This window comes from Hirundo rustica, chromosome 6 (genome assembly GCF_015227805.2).
Source record: "Hirundo rustica isolate bHirRus1 chromosome 6, bHirRus1.pri.v3, whole genome shotgun sequence".
NCBI classification, from domain to species: Eukaryota; Metazoa; Chordata; class Aves; order Passeriformes; family Hirundinidae; genus Hirundo; species Hirundo rustica.
Window position 1 is genome coordinate 16,632,173 of NC_053455.1, and position 24,066 is coordinate 16,656,238.

Sequence of the window (24,066 nt, forward strand, 5' to 3'; positions counted from 1 at the left end):
CAACTCACCTCAGTGATGGTCACTAAAGAAATTATTCCAGCCCATGTGTTAACACAAAGTTAGTGTCCTTGAGATGCTGGTGTCTCAGTAGGCTGTGTGTGGGAAAATTCCAGTGAATTGTACCTCTCCGAAATACCAAGAACAAACATCTCTGCCTCCACACGTACCTGTGATGAAGAGATATTAACTCTCACTGTTCCACTGCTTCTTTCAACCCCAAGAACCAGAATAATGGGAACAGCTCAAAAGGACAGAGCATCATTTTCCTGATGAACCTTCAGGCTTAAATAGTGCTACATGGATAATCAGATGAATCTGTGGCAGGATCTCCAAGAATACCTTACTGCAACTTTAAGGAGTAAGTATAGGTAAATTGCTGTTAGCAACTGTACTATGTGATAGCAAATACTCTGCATTTGGACTGCTATTTTGTCCTGGAGCTGTCCCCATAATAAATGTTAATTAGCATCAAGGATACCTGGTCGACTTTACTCTGCAGCATCCGTTCTAACTTGAAAGGTTCCAGGTTATGGACAAATTATGGCTGCACTACTGTGATTTCATTAATGCATACCTGACAATTCTGGTATTATGTGGTGACTGTAGCTGTCATGATGATCTGGAAATGGCCCTCAGTGGTCTGTTTGGTGCAGCCAGGCACCTGCACGTTTGTCCTCTATCTGCAAGAGCTCAGGGTGTGTTAGACCAACACTTAGTAGAGCAGGACGATGAGAGGGAATAGCAATGAGCAGTGCTATCAGTAATTAGACATGTACTCTAAGGCTGACAATACCACAGTCCTTTTGGAGAAGAGAGTGCTTCTTTGTCCCTAGTGAAGATACCCAAGCTCTGAAAACCCCAGATGTTACATATTTATTTGGTAGACTGCCTCACAGGCCCCATAAATAATGGATAATGGTCACCATCCCTGAATTTGTGAACAAGAATGTGTAGAATGAATGGGTTAAAATCCTAAACAGTCAAAGCCCCTTGTGGTGGGCCCGAATGAAGATCTCTACATCATTCCTAATTCTTGTTCCCCTGCCTATACAGAGAAAGTATGAAACTCTACAACATGTGAACCCTTGAAGGACCTCAGCTGCACAGTAATGTGAGTGATGGAAGACCTGGATGATGTGGCAGTTCAACCAAGCTAGACTGACCTGATTGTCAGCCACAGGAATCAGGAATTAACTAATTTTATAGGCAAGTGGCAATCATGCTGACCATGGGAAAAGACTTTCTGCAAGCGGTATGTTGGTGCTGCAAAATGCCAACAGTTGCCCTCACCATTTCTAACTCAAAACAGTCATTCAAGAGCAGTACATGATGTAATTTACACTGGGCAACTGCCCTCATGCACCACAGCAACCCTTGGCAAAGCAGAGAATGTTACACCATAGCCAGAGGCTGCCATAGTGCCTACTGCATAGAAGAAAGGTGGGCTTGAACTGAAGCATTGTATTCTGAAAAGAAAATTCCCAATTACCTTACTTTTAAGTATCTTAAAAGGATACAGGCCCCTTATCAAACTGTCCTGGACAGCCTGATCCACAGCACGTGTGTCTGACGCAGTCACTCAGTCATGGCACCCTCAGGGCATCACCACTGGCAGCAGCACCACGGCTGTGCAGCAACTGCACGGGAGCAGCTCAGGAGCTCTGCTCTGCTGTTGGTCCCAACACAGCCCATGTGAAGAACTTCACGTCTAAGCTCCTGGTGATAGATTAGATCAGGTATTGGTTGACTAAATGCTCTCACTCTGTAGCTATCCAGTGCCTTACACAATTATATATAATATACCACTGTGTCCAGTGCAGTTACAGCAGGCAGACTGAACATGTCAAACCACTGTGTTCATGAGCAGTATCAGCACAGAGATCAAGATGCTGAAAAAATGCAGTTGCCTTTCTAGCTCACAGAGTTAATCCTGAACTTCTATTGCTTTTCCCTATGTTCCATGAATAGAGTAAGATCGGTATGCATATCACTCTCAAACCTTTTATCAGCATTAAAACTTCCTTTTTAAAAAAGCAGTTTGGTGTTAAAAGAGATGACTCATAATGCTGCAGCATCAGTTAGCTGGTTTAAAAGGGATGCTGATGTCATAATTTTGATTTTCATTACGAAAGAATATTAAGGTAAGAGCTGAAAGTGTTTTACACTTCTATCACCTCATTTTATATTTAAAGCTATAAATAAACTGTAGAGATTGTTATCTTGGTGCGCTCTAATTCAAAAATTGAGCCTATATTTTGTATAGAAGCAACACAAACCGAAAGTTTAAGCTCTTACAATTGCTTTTTTTTTTTTGGAGTTTTGCTCCCAGATATGGTAGATGTAAATATGCCTAAAACCTTACCACAGAGCTCACATTTAAAGGACTCAGACCTCTAGTACTTCTATGAATATAAGTAAAAGAGATAAGCAGATAATTAGTCCCACTGAGCTCAAGGAGAGAGGAAGTGCTTAAACATTTGCTGTATTGTACTTCAGCTGCATACATGTTTGCATACAAGCCATATCCTATAGGCAGAGCTATGTAAAGGAAGATGTGATAGAAAAGTTAGCATAAAGAGATAAAAATATATAAGCAATAAACTTGCTTTTTAAAAACACGTATAGGAAACAAGCTAATAACCATGACATAAGTTAACTAGAACTGACAAACCATACAGCTCAGAAATAAGGTTTAGCTCTGCTTTTGTCTGCTTAGCAACTATCATTCCTATTTCCTGGTTTCTGTATACATGCCAGATAGGAAATTGTAATAACGCACCTTAAACTGAAATAGGGTAGGGTTAGGTTAGATATTGAGAAGAAATTCTTTCCTGACACGGTGGTGAATCACTGACGCAGGTTGCCCATCTCTGGAAGTGCTCAAGGCCAGTTTGGAAGGGGCTTTGAGAAACTTGGTCTAGTGGAAGGTGTCCCTGCCCGCGGCAGAGGGATTGGAACTAGATGACTTTCGAGGTCCCTCCCAACCCAAACCATTCTCTGATATTCCTATACAGGAGGCACTTTTAAAGAGTAACCATTTTTGTTCTTGGACTTTTTTACCTAACTTAGTATATATCGTAACTATGGGGAGTGTGCTAAGTTTCAATTTATTTTGTTTTCAAATGAGAAAAGATTCTTGGCATGTTTGAGCATTAGTTTTTCATCTGGCTGAATTTTCCTCCTCTGAAATGGATTTTCAATTTACATTATATCATAGAGACTGAATAGTTTCATGGTACAGTTAATATATAAAGTCCAAATAATTCAGAATATTATTAAAACAGTATTCTTCAGAAAATAGAATTAAAGCTACATCTAGCCCAGTATCCTGACTTCCATAGTGATCAATAATGCGCACACTGAGGAAGAGCTCAAAAGCAGAGAAAACATTCACAAAACCTAGCTGGTTTATCCTTCCAGCATTTCATGACCTCTTGTTTAGAAACTTTGGAACTAAGGGACATTTTTTTGTTTGTAAAGTTAATGTAAAAACTGATATCCAAGTGGACTTTATCCCATATAACTGCAGCTTGCAGCGTTCCATATGGATTTCACCAGCTACCTCCTAAATTACTTTACTTGGAAAACTGTCTGGATGCAACTGCTAAGAATTTTGCATGGACTGTTTCATCAGGATTTCACTTTCAAAGCCAATATATTTAAAAGTAACAAAACTGTCTTTTTATTAAAACGCAATCTACAAACACAGACATTCCTTTAATCCTAATTCCATAAATATATTTCCTCTTGAGGCAAGCATGTTACATGACTATTCCAGCAAATTCAGCAGTATCTCCTCCCAAAGGGTTAGACTCCACAGTATATGCAGTGACAAAAGACAAGACAAATTAAATGCACTCAGCAGCTTGCATTAAAATGCTCCAAGTCTAAATGTACAATTAAAGTAAAGCATTCACACTTGAAAAAGAACTCTGAAAAGATGTGGGGTTTGTCTCCAAAAGATTAATCAAATGTGTGGGATTTTGATTGTGGGGGAAAGGGAGGAATGAGTTTTGTTCAAACCTAGGTCTATTTAGATAACTTCTCTTTAATATAATTAGTACAAAGACACATTTTTGGGACCACCTGGAATTTTGAAGATGGAGTATACGTAGGAACAGTGTTTCTGGACAGAAAAAAATAAACCTACAAAACGGATAATTGTTCAGCTACTTGGAAATATAATCAAACAAAAACCATATAGAGCAAGATGTATTTCATGATATATTGCTATATTGTAACTACCAGGAAGTAGTTTTAATAATATGCAAAGATAGAAGAACATTATGATTTGAATACAGGACCAAGGTGTTTCTCATTACAGACTGAAAAGAGAGGATTTTAATCAGTTAGAAGGAAGACAGGCATCAGTTACTAGAAACTGCTGTGAATTCTAGTCAGACTGATGAAACAGTAGGAGACTGCTATTAAAAAAAATAGTTACTACTACTAAAACATTTGAAGAGATGATGGTACCTAATGACTTTCAAACTCCATTCTCTACTGACAGATTTCCCTAATGGAAATTTCTTTTCTATTCTCATAATACTTGTCTTTATAAATTAACTGAGTTTGAAATAGAAAGCTTGCTATACAAGGCTGATTTTGAATCTATTAAGCACTTCAAACTGCAGATATAGGAGATATACAATCATTGTGTCCATGGGAAAATTGTCAGAAGTAATGCAAGCTCACCAGAGCATTAAAATATAAAACTGGAAAGAAGTGAGACTTTTTTGCTAGACATCAAAGATATAGTTTACCAGAAGGCCTATAAAAGAATATGAAACCATATATAAAAATAAGCAAATCTGTGTCCTTTGCATCAAACAATAAACATGCTTAACCTCCCTTCCCTGCCCCCCCTCCCCCTGCACATTTAGTGGAAAGTTTAAAAAGCAAGCATTCTGAGTAGATACAGCTTCAGTTTGGATAATATTACACAATATTTTCCACTCCTTTTGAAGGATGAAAATATTGTGATCTGTACTTGGTTTCAAAATCTAGGCAAAGAAAAAAAGTATATATATGTATATAAATAATATATATGCATTCATTCCATGGTTGATCACGTAAAGCAAACTGTTCCCAATTAAACAGTTATTTCAAGACTGAATAAATTTAACACAATAAAAGTCCAAAATGCATCACTTATAGTTCAAAGAATAGAATGATCAGCATGTGACTTTTCCACGGTTACTAAGTGTACAAAAGAAAATATGTGAAATAAAGTGCATTAAGTTAGCATGGTTTAGGATATAAACTATGTATATTAAAAATAGCTAAGAATATGAACAGAAATGCATCTAACTCCAGTGACCTTGGATTCATGAGCTCTGCAAAAGTAAAGCATCTCAAACGTCTTTCTTAAAAATAAACAGGAATAGAGAGGATACTACACTTATAGACGGCTGATTTTGTAGCCACAAAAGATAGACACATACTTCTGATGGACAACCAATTTCTGACCTTTATAGTACTTATCAGCTTCAGTGAAAAAGTCAAAGTTTTCCCAGTTTACAGTTGTCTTCTAAGGGCTTTCATCATAGCACATTATTAAGAAATTTGGCGGGGGGGGGCAGCTTTTTGTACTGAGTCTGCATTTTGCTCAGCATGAAGTCTGTATCTTGTCCAGCTATAGCAAGGACTCTTCAGCATTATTGCACTGTGATGTAATAATCTCTTATATGCACTGAACACTTGTTGGTAAAACTGTATGTTCTCAATTAGAGGTTGAAACTTTTGCTGAAAATAGCCTTGATACCACCTATAAAATAACATTTAGAATTAATTCATTAGATCTTCTTGTAATAAATCAGAATACACTCATGGCTTCTCTGAAACAACTTATGAATATTGCAGGTAATTTGATGGCTGGAATATTTATTACGTGATTATGTTGAGTTAATAGGCAGATGTAAAAAAAGAAAATAATCAGGAAAGACAAGAGATAAGTTTCTCCAAAGTAAATGCACGAGAATTAGCAATGAACATTCTACAACCGAAGGATGGTACGATTATTAATAAATGGATAGGCAGACTTTCTTTAAATGTTTTGGTTTTATGGTTATTCTAGAAAAGGCTCTCATTTAATTAAGAGTATATGACTTCTGTATTAGTCACATTTAAGAATCCCAACAGGAATAAATTTTACAAAACCAAACAGAACAACCAAATCACTAAGACCAAACCAGATTAAATTGTAGCCCAAAACTTCAACTGTCGAAGAGGATGCACTCTTAGATATCATGGGGCAAAACCAATAATAGGAAGTGACAAGTGATGATGTGAGAGACACTTAACGTCACCTTCCACTGTGATAACAACATCCTTAACCCTGTAACCGAAGGCAAATGGATGCCGCTGCTACCGTAGCAGAGGCAGGGAGTGGGGGGAAGGCTGCTCTCCTGGGGTGTGTGGGTGGTGTGAAGGCATTCACTTCTGCAGACAAAGAGAGGCACTGGAAATATTAGGCAACCGTTGTCTTAGAGGAGGCATGATTACTTTTATATGGCATCTCCAAAGTCAGAGAGGGTACATAAAAGGCTACAGAAAACACGGGTATGTTCCGCCTTGAGACACAAGATTAAATAAGAGATTAACACTTGCTGTTTGTCAAAGCAGTGAGAGTGATGATTTCCTCAGAAATCCTCTCCATCTCCTCCTTATATATCCATCAAAGGATGGTGTTCAGGGACTGCAGTGAGTTCCTGTCCAAACTCAAATGATTTATAATTCTGTTGTTTTGGTACTTGTTATCCAAAAGTAATTATTTTATCTTATGCATAAATAAAACCAGTACCTCCACTAATCAGAGTTTTCTAAAGAAATATGCTGTCACACAGTGGAACAGTTTAATCAATTTGTTATCTAAAGAAGCAGGAAAATAATGGCAAGCATCTCACAACTCACTACTGCCAAAACCAAATTCTTGGGTGGGAAGATATTATAAGGCCACACCACATTATAGATACATGTTTCTATTCTGGTGCGAGAGACTGGAAGGATTGCTGGCTCAAAGCCTTTCATGTGTGGGGGGAAGAGGCAGGTCAGGCCTTTCCCTGCCCCATACACCCCCTGGGCCTCTATCCCAGCCCGGCACTGGCCACCAACCCCTGACACACCGGAGGAATGCTCCACACCTGGCCCTGGAGCTCCCAGCCCAGCTCCTGAGTGGCCAAATGACTGAAGTCCCACCTGGGGGAAGGGCCCAGGGAGGCCAAGGAGTATTTAAGGATTTAAGGCCAGGAGACAAGTGCATCTTGACCTCCCTCCTTTTGGAATTTCTGTTAGTTGAACACTGCTGGAACCCAGGAGTTGGTAGCTATACTTGTTCTTTTCAGTATCTTTTCTCTTTCTTGTGATTCCTTCTTGTTAAAATTCTGAGTAACTTAAAATTGAATGGGCTTTGAGTTTACTAAGTTGAATGGGCAAAGTTAATACTTTAAGTGGTTTATGTTGAATGAATGCTGCTCTAAAACTTTTGCCAAAGTTCTTTGATTTTTCTAGAGTTGCTAGTAAAGTCTTTTATGTTAATCTCTTGAGAATATCTTGTCAATATTTCTCCCACGAATCTAACTTGAAGTACATAAACAACCATAAGCCCAGTTAAAAGACTCATCAAGGAAGCTGTTTGGGGCCTTACAACTGTTTTTGACTTGGGTAGAGTTAGTTCTCTTCACGGTGGCTGGTATGAGGCTGTGTTTTGGATTTGGCTGAACACAGTGATGATAACAGAGATCTTTTTGTTATTGCTGAGCAGGGCTTGCACAGAGCTAAGGCCTTTTTTGCTCTTCCTACTGCCATGCTGGCAAGGAAACTATAAGTGCATGGGAGGCTGGGGTGAGACACAGCCAGGGACAAGTGACCCAAACTGACCAAGGGGATGTTCCAGACCATATGGCATCATGTTCAGTACATAAAGTGTGTTAAAGAAGGAGGAAGGGTGGAACGCATTTGGAAAGACAGATTTCATCTTCCCAAATCACCATTACCTGTGATGGAGGTCTGATCTTGGGGAGATGGCTGAACACCTGCCTGCTCATAGAAGACAGTGAATTAATTCCTTATCTTGCTTTGCTTGTGTGTGTGGCTTCTGCTTTCTCTATTAAACTGTCTTTATTTCAACCCATGAGTTTTCCAGCTTCTACCTTTCCAATTCTCTCCCTGATCCTGCTGGTGGAGCAGTGAGTGAGCAGGTGGTTGGGCTTGGCCAGGGTTAAAGCATGACAGTTACTCAGAGAACAAGAGATTTAATCAGTCATACACTAACTTCTATGCATATTACAAGTAATTCTAAGAATCTGTGGCATTTACCTTGTCTGTCTTCTAATTTGAAGATGTATCTCACTAGAGCTGCAGGAAGGCAACACTGAGTTGAACGGGAAGCAAATAATTTACAACAGTGTCTGGAATAAAATCTGGTTGAATAGGAATGCTTTCTTTTAAAAATGGAGAGAGATGTGTTACTGGTATAAATGTTTATTAAAGCTCAAAAAGGCTTGGGGGTGAGGGGTTTGAAATACCTCAGAGTCAATGGAGTTATTTACAATGTCAATAATCTGCATTGCTGTCATGTTCCCCATCAAGACGTTAAGAAGCAGTCACAACAGAAAAGTAAGCTTGAATGTGACATGTTGTAAGAAGGATGCCAAACCTCACTCTTATCCAGGCTTAATAAATGACAGCCAAAGGAAAATTGCTTAATGGGACACTTATTTGCATAGAAGTCTTAACACTTCAGAGAAAATGCAAATCCCAAGGAATTTACAAAAAGAGTGTAAAATGCCTTCTGACCAACCAATCCTCTTCAAAGACTGTCACAGCAAACACTTAACATTAAAAAAGAAAAAGGATGCATTAAAGCTGAGCAATCTAACATTTAAATAACCTAGGTTTCCCCTAGAAGTCCTCTTAAGAAAAATGAAAGAAATGAGGCTGTGCATGGATTATTGAAAGCTCAAAGAACTCCAAGTGCCTGGTGCATAACCTCTACAGCAGATTATTTCCAGTAAATATTTTACTGGATATTTTTAGGTGGTGAAGCTACTGCTTCATTTTCTAGGTTTGCCTAAGAAATAGGGACAGATGCAACAAAATCATGGAGGAAACAAAGGTAACAATTCTTCACAGTCTTTTGTAACTAAATCGTTATGGGTCATCAGATGAAATTAGCACATGGCAAAGTCAAGCCAAACAAATGGAGGTCTTTATTCAGGGACTGCACTGTTAAACCACAGACTGTCATGACACTACACAGCTGTTCCTGGCCAGCGTTGGAGACAGCAGTGCTGACCTAGAAATACCTTCGTTTGCATCCTGTACCTAAATGAAAAATTTAAGAAAAATAGTAATGAAATTATAGAATTGCTTCAATACTAGTTACCTTTTAGCTCTAGTCCCAAGTCTCACAGTTTATAGTGCCAGCATCAATTTTGCAGGTAAAGTTAAAAATCCCCATCTTTTGGATGTATTGAAAATTTGTAGTTCACTATTATAGTTTTTGTTACTTGATTCTTCACGATAGAATTTTATATCTAGGCCATGTTCATGGAAACATTTATCTACTGGTTTTCTATTATGTTTTAGTTTATTTTTGTTCTTTAAAACGAAGGGTAATCTTTCAAATCTTTCATCAAAACACTTTCCTGGTTCTTTCAAAAGTGTTTTTAGTTGTAATGCTGCTTATCTTAAATCATATATTATAGACTATTATAATATTCTGTGTTAAGAGGTGCCTTCCAGTCACCTGATACTTAAAACTAATGGGAGTTTTTGTAATTTTTCTGAGGAGCTCCAAGTTCCTTTCAAACTCCAGAGACGCACTGAGTTTGAAACATATTAATTTATCCATTTGTTTCCAGATTTTCTCTTCTGTTATTTCAATCAATCTTATCTTAAATTTAAAAGAATCGAATAAAATAATTCAATAATCATACAACTTTTTCTCAAGATAAAGGGAAAGGAATCTTTGTAATATTGTTCACTTCATTAAATCTCTTTTAGCTCTGTGGTAATTTAACAGATGCAATACCTTTTAAAACATCATTAGAAGAAAACTTGTGGAAATAAATTGATTATTTTTCATTTATGCTTTTCAAAAACTGCCTTTCCCCCTTCATTTTATGTGGTGTTTCCTTTCACTCTTTTTCTGCAGTCTCTCTTTAAGAACTACAATGTACAGCTTTAAGTTCTGCCATTTAAACACTTTTTTCCTCATGTTTATGCTTCCTTCTCTGGGGTAGAAAAACAGAACCATAACTTCTGCAACTATCAGAATGTACTCATGGTCTTCATGGTGAGTTAAAAGTTTTCATTTCATCACTACTAGCTTTCAGATCACCTTGATTAACTTTTCCTTCCTACAGTTGACAGTTAACTTTCAAAGTAGTGAAAATTCACATGCAGATCTTTTGAAAAGGACTTTGAGTTTACTCAGCGAGTATTACTGAGGTTTAATGCCAACATTATGTAGAACAGTCCTCTGTGTTCCCTCCAACAAATCTGGAAAAAAAAATTCAAATTATTGTGAGGAATAGGATCCAAAAGTCAATTATTTTTATTAAACAGAAATTCCATTTCTGCCTACCTTAAGCAGCTTTAGCAGTTCAAAAAGTGAAATAAACCCCCATTTCTGTTTCAATGGCTAGTGCTGCTTTCTTTCCCCTATGGACAGCATTCATTCATTTTACTTTTCCTCATCAGAAACTGAGCAACATGACAATTATTTTTAATTTTTTTTCTCTTTTATAACCATGTACTTTCAGTAATTAAACTTTTGAAAGTGCTGCCTGTAATAATGATAGTTGCAACTGTACAGTGACTGAAAAAAAAAAAGATTTTTCAGTGAAGAAATTAATACTAACTGAAACAGGACCCTAGAAGCAGTATTTAAATGCACTCTTTCAAGAAATGATCCACTTCCTGACAGAGCTGTACCACTTCCGCTAAGAGAATTATTAAGACTTGGATGCTTAGCATAACTTCTCCTTTCATGGTAAAAAACATTAAGTGGTTTTAGAGAGATAAAACTGTTGCCCAGAGCAGTTTCATAAAAAATACTTCAAAGAGCAAATATACCTACCCAGTCTACTTTTCTAACAGATATCAAGCACAAACTGTTCAATCAAAGATTCAGATTAAACAAAAGATAAAAATCACAGAGAAGATATGCAAACTAAAAACTAGAACTAATACTATACTAAAATTGCACATAAAAGCTGTTTCATGTCATGTTTGTCTTTCACAGTGAGTCCTTCCCTAAATTAATTCTGTGGTTTCCAAAATTTCATCTTTTTTTTTCCTCTGCTGTGCAAATGTTCTCCATGGAGTGATTAAGGGGAACATTTTGTATCATCTGGCTTTCCAAAATTTGTCCTTTGAAAACAACGCCTATTTCTGTAACAATTCAATGACCATAAGAAAGCACCAAACACCTTCAACTTTAGCTCCACAGAAACTACAATTTCCATAAGCAGCTCCTCTTCAGAAAGAAAGTAAATCAAATACCTCAAAACTGTGAGGCCCTGGCACCCTGGAAGTATGCAGCTCTAGCACTCATGTTATTCTTCTTTTTCTCTCTCATTTCCTCTCAGAAGTCTGTATACTGAGCATTTCAATTTCACCTCAGCTCTCAAACCAGCTTGGCACACCACCTCTTTCAGAATCAAAAAGAAAGTCTTGTGACACTTTTTCTTTAATGAAGTTCAATAATATCTTTTCATGTCAGAATTTCCCACAGCATTTTTTTTCCTCCCTCTTTTCACAATTAGGATTGGCATGTAAATACACATATTTTTGAACCGTTGTGTTGTGGGGTAGAAAAGGGACATCTATCTTTAGAACAGTGTTACTCCATATTCCCAAACTTGCAGCACATGCTCAGCCCAAACACTGAACTGTTGGCTGACTGACCTGTCCGTTTGCTCTTATCGTGCACATGAGTATGAAAACGCTGCTTATAAACAAAAACCATTTACACTGTGGAGCATGAGTGGTTCTGCACTGCCCCATAGCTTTTAATCATTTAAACATCAAATATTTTTCCTTTTAATACCAGAGAAGTAATTTATTGTATGCACATCATACAAACAGTATTGCAGCATACACACAAATGTATTTAAATGCAAGTAACACCTTCAGTCAGTTAAACTGCACTTCTAAAAGCACAGTTTACATACCAAGGGTGGTTTTACTTCTCCAAACAAGAAATCTCTTACAGACCGGTCTGTGCTCCCTCTAGGTCTAAGGCCATCACTCTTCCTGCACTGTCTCATGCTGCTTTGGCTGCAGGCTCGAGCCAAATTTCCTCCCTCATCTGACTCTGTGACAGTCTGTGTAGTGATTTAAACAGGACAAAGGCCCAACCTAAGTGCTGGCACCTGACTATCCATACTTCTGACTGCTGGCATGCTTCCAGGAATGGCTGGGTCCCTGACCAGTATTCTTCCAGGCAATGTCTTTGTACAAGCTGGAGGCTAGCATAGCTCAGTAATGGTATGCTGTCTTGACAAATCCAGGAAGCGGTGAAAAAAAGGCCACTGTTTTGAAGGGAAAAGAATTTAGCTGCACCATGCTGTCATGCCACTTCCCTGACACTTACAGAATGAGTTCTAATCAGTTTTCTGGTACAGATGTAGCCTGTATATTTCCACCTATCTGTAGTTTCAATCTACCCTTAAGACTGACAGAACTCTCTTTTAACAGCAACCCACAAAGCCATGTGATACCACTGTGCCATGGAGGGAATGGAACCAGCCCACCGTGCCTGGACAATTCTGCTGAAGCTACATCTGCTCTTAAGTCAAGTACACAACCAAGTCTAACCCTCCACTGCTCCCAAAGTTCAGCTGAAAGGAAGACTTGAGCAGAGTCTTGTACTCATGGACTACTGACAGGAGGTTTAGGGTTTCAGTGCAAGTATAGCTCTTTTGACTCTCAAAAGGTGGGCTTCTTTCCAAGTATTCAATAGGGCTGCTTTGCTGTTTCTGGATATGACACAAGAATCCCACTGCGAAAACATTTTTACACTGGAGAAACTGTTATGTAAAAAATCTTAGTTTTTTTATAAAATGGAATGACCATATTGCAAGTAAATCAGGGCATCCCTCAGTGAAAATAAAGCCCTTTCAGTTCATGCAGTAGTATTTTACAAGGCCAGTCACATCTTAAACTGAAATACACAGTAATCACTGTGTTTTATTATATGCATCGTCAGCATGGAATAGTATTCTTAGTCTTGTTCTAGGATTATTGCCTCATTTTTTAAAGCTGTTTTAGCTAAAATTTGAAAGAAATTTTCAGCCTGAGGCAAATAAGCAGATACAGCCTGTCAAGCTATGAACATCTGAAACCAAGACTATTAACAACTACTGGATTCAATGCCAGCATCCCTCACATTGAGTGCTGGTAAATGGAGTCAGATTTCAGCTCTGTCCTCTGAGAGAACTGCCAGGGACAGTTAGTCCAAGTGTAGTCTAGTAGAACCACTGCATGAAATACAGTACCACTCTCTTTAAAATCTAGTATCTGGGACATAGGGTAATTACAAGTGGTCACACGGGGATGTCCAGAGGAGCCATTAGTTACAAAGAGGCAAAAACTTAACAATTAATCTAATCAGTTTAATATTTCCATTTTCCCTTTTATAGCTTAATACTATACTGAAATAGTATTCACTTTCTCTGCAATAGTGATGCTTTTAAAACAAAAGTGACGAAAGTCAAGGAATCAATTATTTTCCAGCTTGAAAACCTCTCCCATGTTCAGACTTTCTATATTTATAGTCTTGATATAATACTGTTGGAAAGGCAGTAACTGGAGGGACATTTTTGGTGGAGTTATGTGTGCACCATATGCTACAGGGAGACACCTGAACAGAACAACTGCAGTGCTTGTGGGGAACATCTTCAAAGTTTTACCAACAATACTACGAGACCCTTAGGTAGTATTATTAGTTTCTGGGATGACAACTGCCAAGGCACCCTAAACCTGAGGTCTGGTATATAAACAATTATGAAGCAGAAACTCTCACCAAATTTAAACAGCCGAACAGGAAACTGTAGAAATGTATACTTGTTCATGCATTTTTTTACATATATGTGCACAAATACACAAATATTTAATAATGGAATGTGAATAATGGATTGACAGAAGATTTTATTGATCTTTGATGAAACTTAATTAGACCCTGTGAAGACTGGTGCTGAGACACGGCATTGTGAATTAACAGCTTGTGCGTAAGGATAGAAGCAGTGGCATTCAAGAGCAACAAATCAAAAATTACTGTAAATAAGAAACGGAGAGAAAAGTCATTTGTGTTATCTGTCTCAAGGAAATGAGAACAGGTTTTGAAAAAACAGATTGCGTCCAAAATGTAACAGACTGAGAAGCTTAACTGAGATGAACAGATCCGATGTGGTTTTGAACCGTATCTGCCTCAACAACGCAATCAAAGCCCTCTGTGAGGACAGGGTCCTCCTCGCAGCTACAGGGCCCGGATGAACGCGCCCCAGGCAGGTCAAGGTGAACCGGGCACATGAATGTACCCACCCAGCAACTTCGCCCACTCCCACCTTACAAGAAGCGCTAGCCAGGCACCTCCTGAGCTGCCATACCCCTCCAGGCCGTGTGCCTTTCCAGCGGTCTCCAACGCTGGTTGAACTTCAGTGCACGCGCCCTCTTCGACCTCCCAAGAGGCGGATCCGCTTGCTTCCCCCTCCACGGCCCCGGCGAGGGCGGCACCGGGCGCGACCCGGGCCCCTGCAGCACCGGGGGCCCCGCCACCCGCGCCCCGTGTTGTGGGGCCCGAGCCCGGTGACCCGAGCGTGTGGCGCACGGCCGCGGGCTGCAGGCGGACACAGCGCTGTGCCGCAGCTCTCCAGCCCGGCCGCGGGCTGCAGGCAGACATAGCGCTGTGCCGCAGCTCTCCAGCCCGGCCGCGGGCTGCAGGCAGACATAGCGCTGTGCCGCGGCTCTCCAACCCGGCCGCGGGCTGCAGGCGGACACAACGGTGTGCCGCAGCTCTCCAGCCCGGCCGCGGGCTGCAGGCGGACACAGCGCTGTGCCGCAGCTCTCCAGCCCGGCCGCGGGCTGCAGGCGGACACAACGGTGTGCCGCAGCTCTCCAGCCCGGCCGCGGGCTGCAGGCGGACATACCCCTGTGCCGCAGCTCTCCAGCCCGGCCGCGCCGTCGCTGCGAGTCCGCACGCACCGTCCACGCCGCCCGTGCGGGTAGGCGGGGGCTCAGCGAGCGGGCGGCCGAGGCCCTGCAGGAACCCCACCGTCCCCCGTCCCCGGCTGTGCCTCGCCGCTCCCTGCGCCGCCGCATCCCCCCGCGGAGATACCCCGCTTCCCATCCCGCTGCTGCATCCCCCAGGCCAGGCTGGAGCCCAGCTCCCCCCCCGGCCGCCACTGCGAGTGGGTCAGCCCGCGGCTGCTCCCCCCTCCGAGTACGGTGGAACCATCCCGTAACGCGAGGAAGGGCGCCATGGCCGCTCCCTCAGGTGATTGCCAGCTCCAGTGGTCAATCAGCGCCTTCCGTTCCCTCTCGGCAGCCCGGCACCCGCCCTCCCGCGGGGGTCGAGGGGCAGCGGGAGAGGCGGGCGGGAATGTTTACAAACAAGCTCGGGGAGTACAGGGGCCGGGGGGAAGCCGGGGGGCGGAGCCGGCGATTGGCGCAGCCGCCGAGCCAATGGGGGCGCGCGGCGCTCGGCGGAAGGGCGGGGGCGGCGCGCGGGGAACGTTCTCTGCCCGACGGCCGCCGGGGCTCGCGGGCGCGCGCGGCCAATGAGCGCCCGGCCCGGGGAGGGAGGGGGCGCGAGCGCCTGAGTAGGAGCCGCTCCCCGCAGCGCTCCCACCTCCTCCTCCCTCCTCCCCCCGTGTGGTTCAGCCTATCCCGGCCGCGCTCGGCTCCGCTCCGCTCCGCTCCCCGCTGTCGGGCGGGGAGGGCGGCCGGAGCCCGGGGGAGGGGAGGCGCAAGGACATGGGCTGGTTCTGAGCGCCGGGGGAGGGAAGCCGTCGTGCGTGTGCCTCCCTAGATTTTAATAACTATTTGTTGTTGGGTGGTGTAGATTTGGGTTTTTCTCCCCCCACTCCCCCCTCGTTTTCCAACAAGGCGGAGGGGAGAGCGGCAGCCCCCAGCGTGCCTGCATGGCTCCTCTGCCCCGGAGCGCCCCTGGAAAATAGAACCCGTCTCGGGCCAGGTGACATTCCCCCCGCCGCCGCGCTCACGGGAGCGGCAGGGGCGGGGGAGCCGCCCGTGAGGACATGGAGGGACCCTCGGGGGAAGCGGAGCTGCCGCTCCTCACGGTGAAGCACGAGCTGAGGAACGGTGAGCGGGCGGGCCCGGGGGTCGCGCGGGGGTGGAGGGGCCCGGGCCGGGGAAGACACTGCTGGGCAGGGAGCTCCGAGAGAGTTGGCTGGGACCAGTAGGGAAATCTCAGTGGCGGGGGGAAAAAGAGGATGAGCTGGAAGATAAGGGTAGGAGCGTGTACGATGGGGGCGGGGAGGGGGCCTTCTCTTATTTCTGAAAAAAGTAGTTCACTTCGACTTCTGCTCTATGCCTGGCTCCCCTGTCCCACTTCCCGGTGGTATTTGACGCTTTTGAAGGAGATAAAGAGTAGCCAGGCTCTCTTATACGTCTTTTTTTTATTATTATTATTATTATTATTATTATTATTATTATTATTTAAAATTGTGTGTGGGACCGACTTCTATGGCTATGTCGAGGGGGCGGGTTTGTTCCAGTCCTAAATGAAGAAGTTTTATGTGATAGCTTTTCTCTGACCTCGGTGAAATGCCGGAATTGTAGGGAGGGGAATGTGCGTACACGTAACCGCGGAGTTATCTGGCTTTTCAGTCTATGAATCTCCCTGTAGCCGAATAGTTACTTGAGGACCCTCTGGAGCAGTGGTAGGTGTGAAATATGTATGACCTTTAAAGATACAGAAATGCTTCGTTATAGGTTGTTGTGTTGGGGAAGCTTTATTTCTTTTTAATAGCGAATCTCTGCTTCTCAGAAGTTTCCAGGCAACTTGAACACTGCAATAAATCTAAATTTTAATGTTAATTTAGAAGTGCGTTTAAAACATAATCAGAATGTGTATACTCTGTACTGATAATAATGAAGGTGCTGTTAGCCCATGTCCTTCATGACTTTTCTGTCATCTTTTTCTCCATGATGAAGTGAGAGTAAGCATATGATGCCATTCAGTGCAAAAGTTTGAGAGAGCTGCTCGCCGCGTTAATGTAGTTGTCATTCTCGAATGGGCCGATGTGAAAAGCAGGTGATGGCGCTGGGTCTCCTCGGTTGCCTTCTTCCCCGCTGTCCCTCGGTCCTGGGGTCGGGGAAGCTGCCCCAGAGGAACAGGGCTGTCACCGCTGCTTGGCGCGGGGGGAGGAGGAGGGAAGAAAAAAAAAAAAGGCGGTCTCTTGATAGCTACAGAAACCAAAGGGACTGTAGTTTCCTTCTTTCAAGGAGAAGGAGAAGAGCTGCTGGAAAACATAGGTGTTGCTACATTTAAGCGGGAGAGGAAAAGGTAAGGGGAGAGGAAGTGGGACGCACTTATTCAACATGTTTACATTGCTATGTCTAGATTTCTTTTATGAAGGTTGAGAACATGCATCCCCAAGGGATTGTTATTTAAAAATAGTTTGAGGAATATGCACATTTGTGTGAACTAGACAACTATCTAATGTAGTGTAATGAGCAACCTTGATTTTAATCCTGATCATATAGCTGTATGAAGTACCAATTCTCACTTCTCTTTTAAAAATTCTCAACCTTGTTTGTCTTTTTAAGGTTCTGTAATTCGATTTAGTAGGAATAAGTTGCTTCTCCCCTCCTTGTTCTCTTCTCCATATTCAGTGTTTAGAAAACTCTGCTTTCTGAAAAATGCTTTCTAGCAATGACTTGTCTATTTCTGGAGCACTAGGGTGGAGGAGGGAGCTGCTCTGCCGTGTACTCCTGGGAGACTCCTACTCCTGAAGGTGTCAATAATGTCATTGCTATGCACGATGTATGGAGAAACTGTTTCAGAACTTGTCTATACAGTGCACAGAGATACAGTAATTTGAGGAGAAAAGTTTCAGTCAGCTGCTGTTGATACAAAAATATATAAAGCTATAGGATGCCTTGGATGTTCAAAGGGTTTTTTTGTACTGGGTCTGGTTGTGTGGATGCTTAGCTTCTGGCTAGGGTCAACCTACCACATCTTTAAAGCATGCAGCAGGATTATTTAACTTTGCTTCGTTTTGGGAAAGGGTGTGAGAGGACAGGCAAGAACTAGAATTTGGAGCCAGTGGATCTTTGTCATTCCTAAATATGTTCTGTATCATGAGTATCCTTTATTGTGCAATTTGTTTAGATTCCAGTGTTCTCCTCATCTCTGTGTTCTTTCTTTGATGGTGCTAGCTCTGTTACTAATTGAATCATTTAGAATTACATATCAAAAGTAGCTGTCAGTTGGCAGATGACAAAGAGGTCAGTCTCCAGAGTGCTGCGAAGGAATTTACTATTGTAGTTGAAATAGTGGCTTCTTTGAGAAGGGAGTATCTTATTTTCATATTGTGGAAGCTGTTACTTGAACCCCATGGTAACAAGCTCACTAATTCAAATCAATCAGTTAAACCCACAGTTATACTTTGCATTTGCAATTACTCGGTCTTGGGAGATTGCTCTAAAAGTATTAAATGAGTTAGGGATAGGAATTTTTTATGGTCAAGTGAGTAAGTGAACATACTTTAGTATTTGAATTTAAGATGAAATGAGGATCTTAAAGAATGGAACAGATGATTGTTGTTAGCTCCAAGCAAGTATGGAGGCATATGAAAATGCATTAAGTTAAAGCATATGCAGTGCTGTTACTACGTAGACCAGCTGATTGTTAACCCTATCATACTATGGCTTGACTCCTTTTAAACTTTGACTTTGAAATTACAATGCTGGCTTTGATATGTAGGGTCAGGTTTAATTTTAGCTTCATATCTCATAGTCTTTGAGCCATGAAATTCCTCTGTTGTATGACCAAAAAGTAATTGCTGGAAAAGCATCACTTGATAGGCATGTAGATTGGGTGAGTGATAGGGAAGGAACACTGGAGCGCCTCTGTGTGATACCATGTGATGTGCTCTGTTTCAAAGACTGGGCACTGCTCTGTGTCTATGTGTGTATGTGTATGACGTTCTGCAGATTAGGCGGAGCGGTGACTTTTAGGACACATGTCATTTTCATTTAATAGTGATATTCTCCTCATATATTAATCAAGTTTTTTTTCTTTTCCTAACCAAACCAATTTTATTCTTGATCGAAGGTTCACAATTCAGCCACTTCAGAATAGTTACTGTCTTTCTTGTCTCACTTTGGGAAGGAAAATGAGTTTTTGGGGAAGGTGGAATCTCTTTTCAGGAAGTAGAAGCAAAAATATGCCAAAGTTGAAATAGTAGGAGGTGGTGACTGTCTCTGATTCTCACTGAAGCTCTCCAGTGAAAATAATAAGAAAATGGCATTTTCTTTAGCGTTTATTTCTGCAATCTTGTAAGGGGAAAGGTTTTATTTTTTGAAGGCTGACTTTCAGAGTTAATGCAACTTTTAATCTTTTTGCAGACCTTAGAAAATAGATATTCTTTACACTGAAAAAAGATAATTGTTTCATCTTAACGTTTCTGTTGCTTGGTAATGCTTCGGAACTGAACAATGGCAAACATAAAGCCTATCAAAGGAAACATTTTACATGATAGAGAAGGATATGGAAAGAGAAGAAAAGGCTTGTGATGTCAGAAGATGAGAAGGAAACAGAACAGTTAAGAGTGAGATTTCCTCCCCACCTCCTCTTGTTTCTGGAAAAAAGGATCAGAGGATCCTATACCTTAAGTGTGTGTGAGTGACTGCCCAGGAGGTTGCCCATCTTGTGGCATGCATGAACTCCCTGCTTTGCCCAGGTAGAGATTACCAAAACTGGGATCTTGAAGGGAACTTGAGACATTCTGTGAATGTATGGGCAGGCAATGGACTCTGTGCACATTGTTTTGCTTTACAGTGTTGTTTTCCTTTTAGCAAGTCTGTTTTGAAGAGGATACTGGATTTGATTTAACGTTATCATAATCTTTGGTCTAAAGAACTTGCTTTAGTTTGCAGTTTGCCAGACATCCATGAGAAAAGACATGTATAGCCCAGAAGTTAATGTAGCAACGGCCTGCAGAACTCCAAAGGCAGAAGAATTTGGAACTTCCCCTTGAGTCAAACTTATAATTCGGTATGAAACTATAAATGGCTTCAGAAAATCCACATGGGATTATCTAAAGGGTTTAATAATGCAAATTCTTAGTTATACCTTCTTGAATGTGAACTTAAGTTCGAATGGATTTATTTGTTAACTGGGAGGTTCATGTTACATTCTAGGGATTGTGAAAATTCCTATGACTAAAAAACATGATGAATAGTGGACTGAGTAGTGAATTCAGCTTTCACTGTGGAGGTACATCTGGCACCTGTAGAGTATTTTATTTTTTCTATTTTTGAAAGGAAACTTTGAGATGTAGAAGATATAAAAAAAAATATTTTAAAAGTAAGACAGACCTATTGTTTTATTTATTTTAAATATATAGGTATAATATGTTATATTATAACATTCCATACCAAACAATATATTATATATTATATGATAAAATAATATTATATAATTTTTAAATATTACTAACAATAATTTTGTATATTGTTTAGGGATCAGGAGGTACTAATAGTTGACTGTTTCAAAGCTTGGATTGCTTTTGCTTCTACTTTTCTCTTTTGAGCACTAAAATATATGTTTTCTTGGATTGTGGGAACTACAAAGAGTGTTTTAAGTTTATTAATCATCTTTAATGCCACTTAAATCTCTGGATTTTACTCTTTATGCAATCAACATTTTCTAAAAATACTTTGTAGTCATGGAATTTATTGTTAGTTATCTTCTGGAACCTTTGATTATGAAGAAAGATTGCTTTGATATTTCCTGGATTGTGTTGTGTTTGTGGCTTTTTTTTTTTTTTTTTTTTTTTGTGGAATTTGTTTGTTTGTTTTCTTCCCTCCAGGCTTTGGAGTCTAGCAAACCTGGCTAAAATGATCTGTTCTAGAGTCTGGTACAACTGATAATTTTGCTGTCATTTTTTCAGTGATGTTCTATAAAATGTCTTCTATAAATGAGAACTAATAGTTGCAGTCTTCATTGTGAGCCTATTTATTAGCTCTGATCCAATGTATTCTAAATGTGATGATTTAAAAGCTTGTGCTCGATTCCACAAAAGAATTAGTAGTCTTACATGCCGTGTTAAAATATCTTAGGATTTTGTTCAGAAGGCAGTTCAGAGATCACTTGCTGGAATTCCATAACCATAGGACAAGGCCTGGGTATCTGAGAAGTGTTTTCCCAATATATTTTTCCTGTAAATATTTCTGTTGTGTCCCCATCTTTGCATAATTTGATATTTTATGGTAAACATGCTCTCTGTCACCTCCCCCTCACAGAATCCCAACAATGAGGTGCAAGTTCTGCTGAGATTTTCTTGCTTCTGACTCAGTCTGTAGATAGGCAGATGACCTGGTTTGTGAAAGACTCATGTTACATGCAGTTTATTTGGGTTTGTGTTTTGTTTTGGGATCTGTTGTGACTGTTTCCTCTTCTGATTTTTCTTGACATCTGTAAATATTTTATGCTTGGACAGATGGTTATAAAAGCTTTACCTGGGAGAGGATAATTCTTAAGTTTAGTTTCCTGGTTAATGTCTGCATAAACAAATATGTTAATACCTTCCATCAGCATGTAAGTTATCAGTTGCTCTTTTTTTGTTGATAAATTAATTTGTATTCTGTTACTTTTGATGCTATAGCCAAGGTGCCTGTGACCAAATTTTTATAAATGTTTTCATTCATCACTAATGATAGAGAAAACTGAAGTTGATTCATGTCTTTTAATTAGATATAATTTTTTGCTGGAGAAGATATGAGCAATCTTTAGATATCTGATTGTTTCAACTCTGTTCAGCATTAGATTATCTATAGCGATTTTATTAATTAGCATCTTGTCTGATTAATTTTTTTTTTTTTCAATTATGTGACGTACAGTGTTGCTACACATTAAGTTTCTAGCTGACCATGGGGGTGCCTCTGGGTTCAGTCTTGGTGATCTCATAGTGATTCAGCTCACAGTAATGATAAACCTCATAGCGAAGTCGCCTCTGTAAGAGAGAAAGGGCTCCTGCTGAATGCAAATGGATCTTAACATGGTATTTTCCAGTTCAGACTACTGTGAGTTTGCATTGTTAATCTCAGATGTCTGGACTTTTACATTCATTTCAGCTTCCTATATGCAAGTAATATCTTTGGTTGGATACTTTTCAATCTTCTATTTTCATGATGGTAATGACAGTTTCTTATTGTGTTTTCCCGAGCATTTTATGCTTCTGAATTTCCGTAACTCTGTTCCATGGAGTATAGATGTATGTTGTTATACATACATTTATACATACTATGTTAGCTGGTACTTCAGAGGTCTTTGTCGTCTTTGGCTGTATAAAACTTGGCTTCCAAGCCTAAAATGGGATCAGCAGCTTTGTGAGAGCTTGATTTTTTTCCAATTTTTTTAAAGTTTTTAAATGTTTTTCTCAGCCCAGGTGGTCTTACCCTTAAGCGTCTGATATCCTAGAGAATCAGCAGTTACCAGTTCAGTTACCTTAACTGATACCCTGTAGTTCAGTGCAACATGAACTGTGTTTTATTTCATGTGAGTTCAGAACTCTGTGTGTGTTTTATTTTTGCTCTACATTATTTCTTTTGCCCATGAAAAATACTCTTAAGATGTTATGGTTTTTAAATTCCATTTTAAGCATGTAAGATAGTGCCCTGAGCTGATTAGATGGTGCTCTTGTTCAGTGACCTGACAATTAGTTGGTGGCAATGGTCTCTCCGATTTCAAGGACTTCTGGATACTTTTACTTGTTTCAGAAATAGTTCTAAGTTACTGTAACCAGTAATAAAGTATAACTCTATATGGCAGATAAGCAATGTAACACGCATTTTCTTCAGTGTCTAACGAATAGTAGTTGCTTAGTTTCTATTGCATAGTGGGTGTTTTTTGTTTGTTTGTTTTTCCCCTGAGTGTGCACCCACCTTCTCCACTCTTGAGTAAGGAATAAACATGTAAGTTTTAAAACAACATCTATTCTTTGATGCTGTGACTTAAGTAGATCTGTTAAATGAGTGGGGATGGTCCATTCTCTGAAGTAACGGGTTAACTGATACTAGATGTTGTAACCTAATATTTGGAATATTGCAGAATGTCTTGAGTTTCATTTTCCTTCTTGCTTCCTCTGTTCTTAAAACTGCCTGGGATTCACTGTTCTGCTCAGTAAAACTGAAGAATTGGTCTTGTGTTGCAGAGGATAGCAGAGACAAGTTTCAACTTTCAGACAGAGCTTGATCTAGTTCAGTAGAGGAAGCTCTAGCTTTATTTGTCTGCTTCAAGACCTGTATGCAGTAGAGTCAAGAAACAGAGGACAAAGCACATTTTAACTTGAAAACAAATGCTGTTGAAATGTTATTTCTCAAGATTATAGAAGTGCAATTAAAAGCTTATAGAATCATTGCACAGTACCAGCTTGCATAGTTCTTAGTTCAGTCTTGGTCATCTCAAAGATCAGGTGTAGTGCAGATGACAGTCATGTCTCTTACTTCATCTGGACATCTTCCATCAAGGAGAAATGTTATTCTGGATAAACAGCTGCCCTATTTCCTGGAGACTGAGAATGACAGTACTGATCTTTGTGCACTGGTGTCCCTGCATGTAGAGGGGGGCTTGTCTTTGCAGTGGTCATATTTCTGGATATTTCCTTCCTTTCTACCTTCAGGGGTGGTTACTGGGACTAATATCTCTGTTTCCTCTTTCTTTTTATGGATGCTGTGGTGTCTTGGCCTTTCCACTCACTATTTATTTCTGAGTTGCTGTATTCTCTCTTGCTGTTGCCCTCAGCTGCATATTCTCTTTAACCATGAAGGTGCAATGCTGACTGGTGTGGACTACAGTAGAACATTAAT

At 40.7% G+C, this 24,066-nt stretch overlaps 2 protein-coding genes across 7 annotated transcripts in view; one reads left to right on the forward strand and one right to left on the reverse strand.

Moving 5' to 3' along the window:
* The window catches only part of DGLUCY (D-glutamate cyclase), a 50,755-nt gene extending 35,530 nt beyond the window's left edge, over positions 1–15,225 (reverse strand). For 3 of the 6 annotated variants that reach the window (XR_009207926.1, XR_009207925.1, XM_040067141.2), the window contains exon 1: positions 15,156–15,225. The gene's annotated coding sequence lies outside the window, so the exon portion shown is untranslated. Of the gene's footprint in view, positions 1–11,508; positions 11,615–14,573; positions 14,766–15,155 lie in introns of those variants that run through there. The other 3 variants (XM_040067137.2, XM_040067136.2, XM_040067139.2) reach the window with 3 other exon arrangements.
* A 708-nt stretch (positions 15,226–15,933) lies between these two features.
* Positions 15,934–24,066, forward strand: part of RPS6KA5 (ribosomal protein S6 kinase A5) — a 73,220-nt gene continuing 65,087 nt past the window's right edge. Inside the window, exon 1 of the mRNA XM_040067049.2 lies at positions 15,934–16,329. Within this exon, the coding sequence (XP_039922983.1) occupies positions 16,266–16,329 (64 nt within the window). The 5' untranslated portion in view covers positions 15,934–16,265. The remainder of the gene's footprint in view (positions 16,330–24,066) is intronic.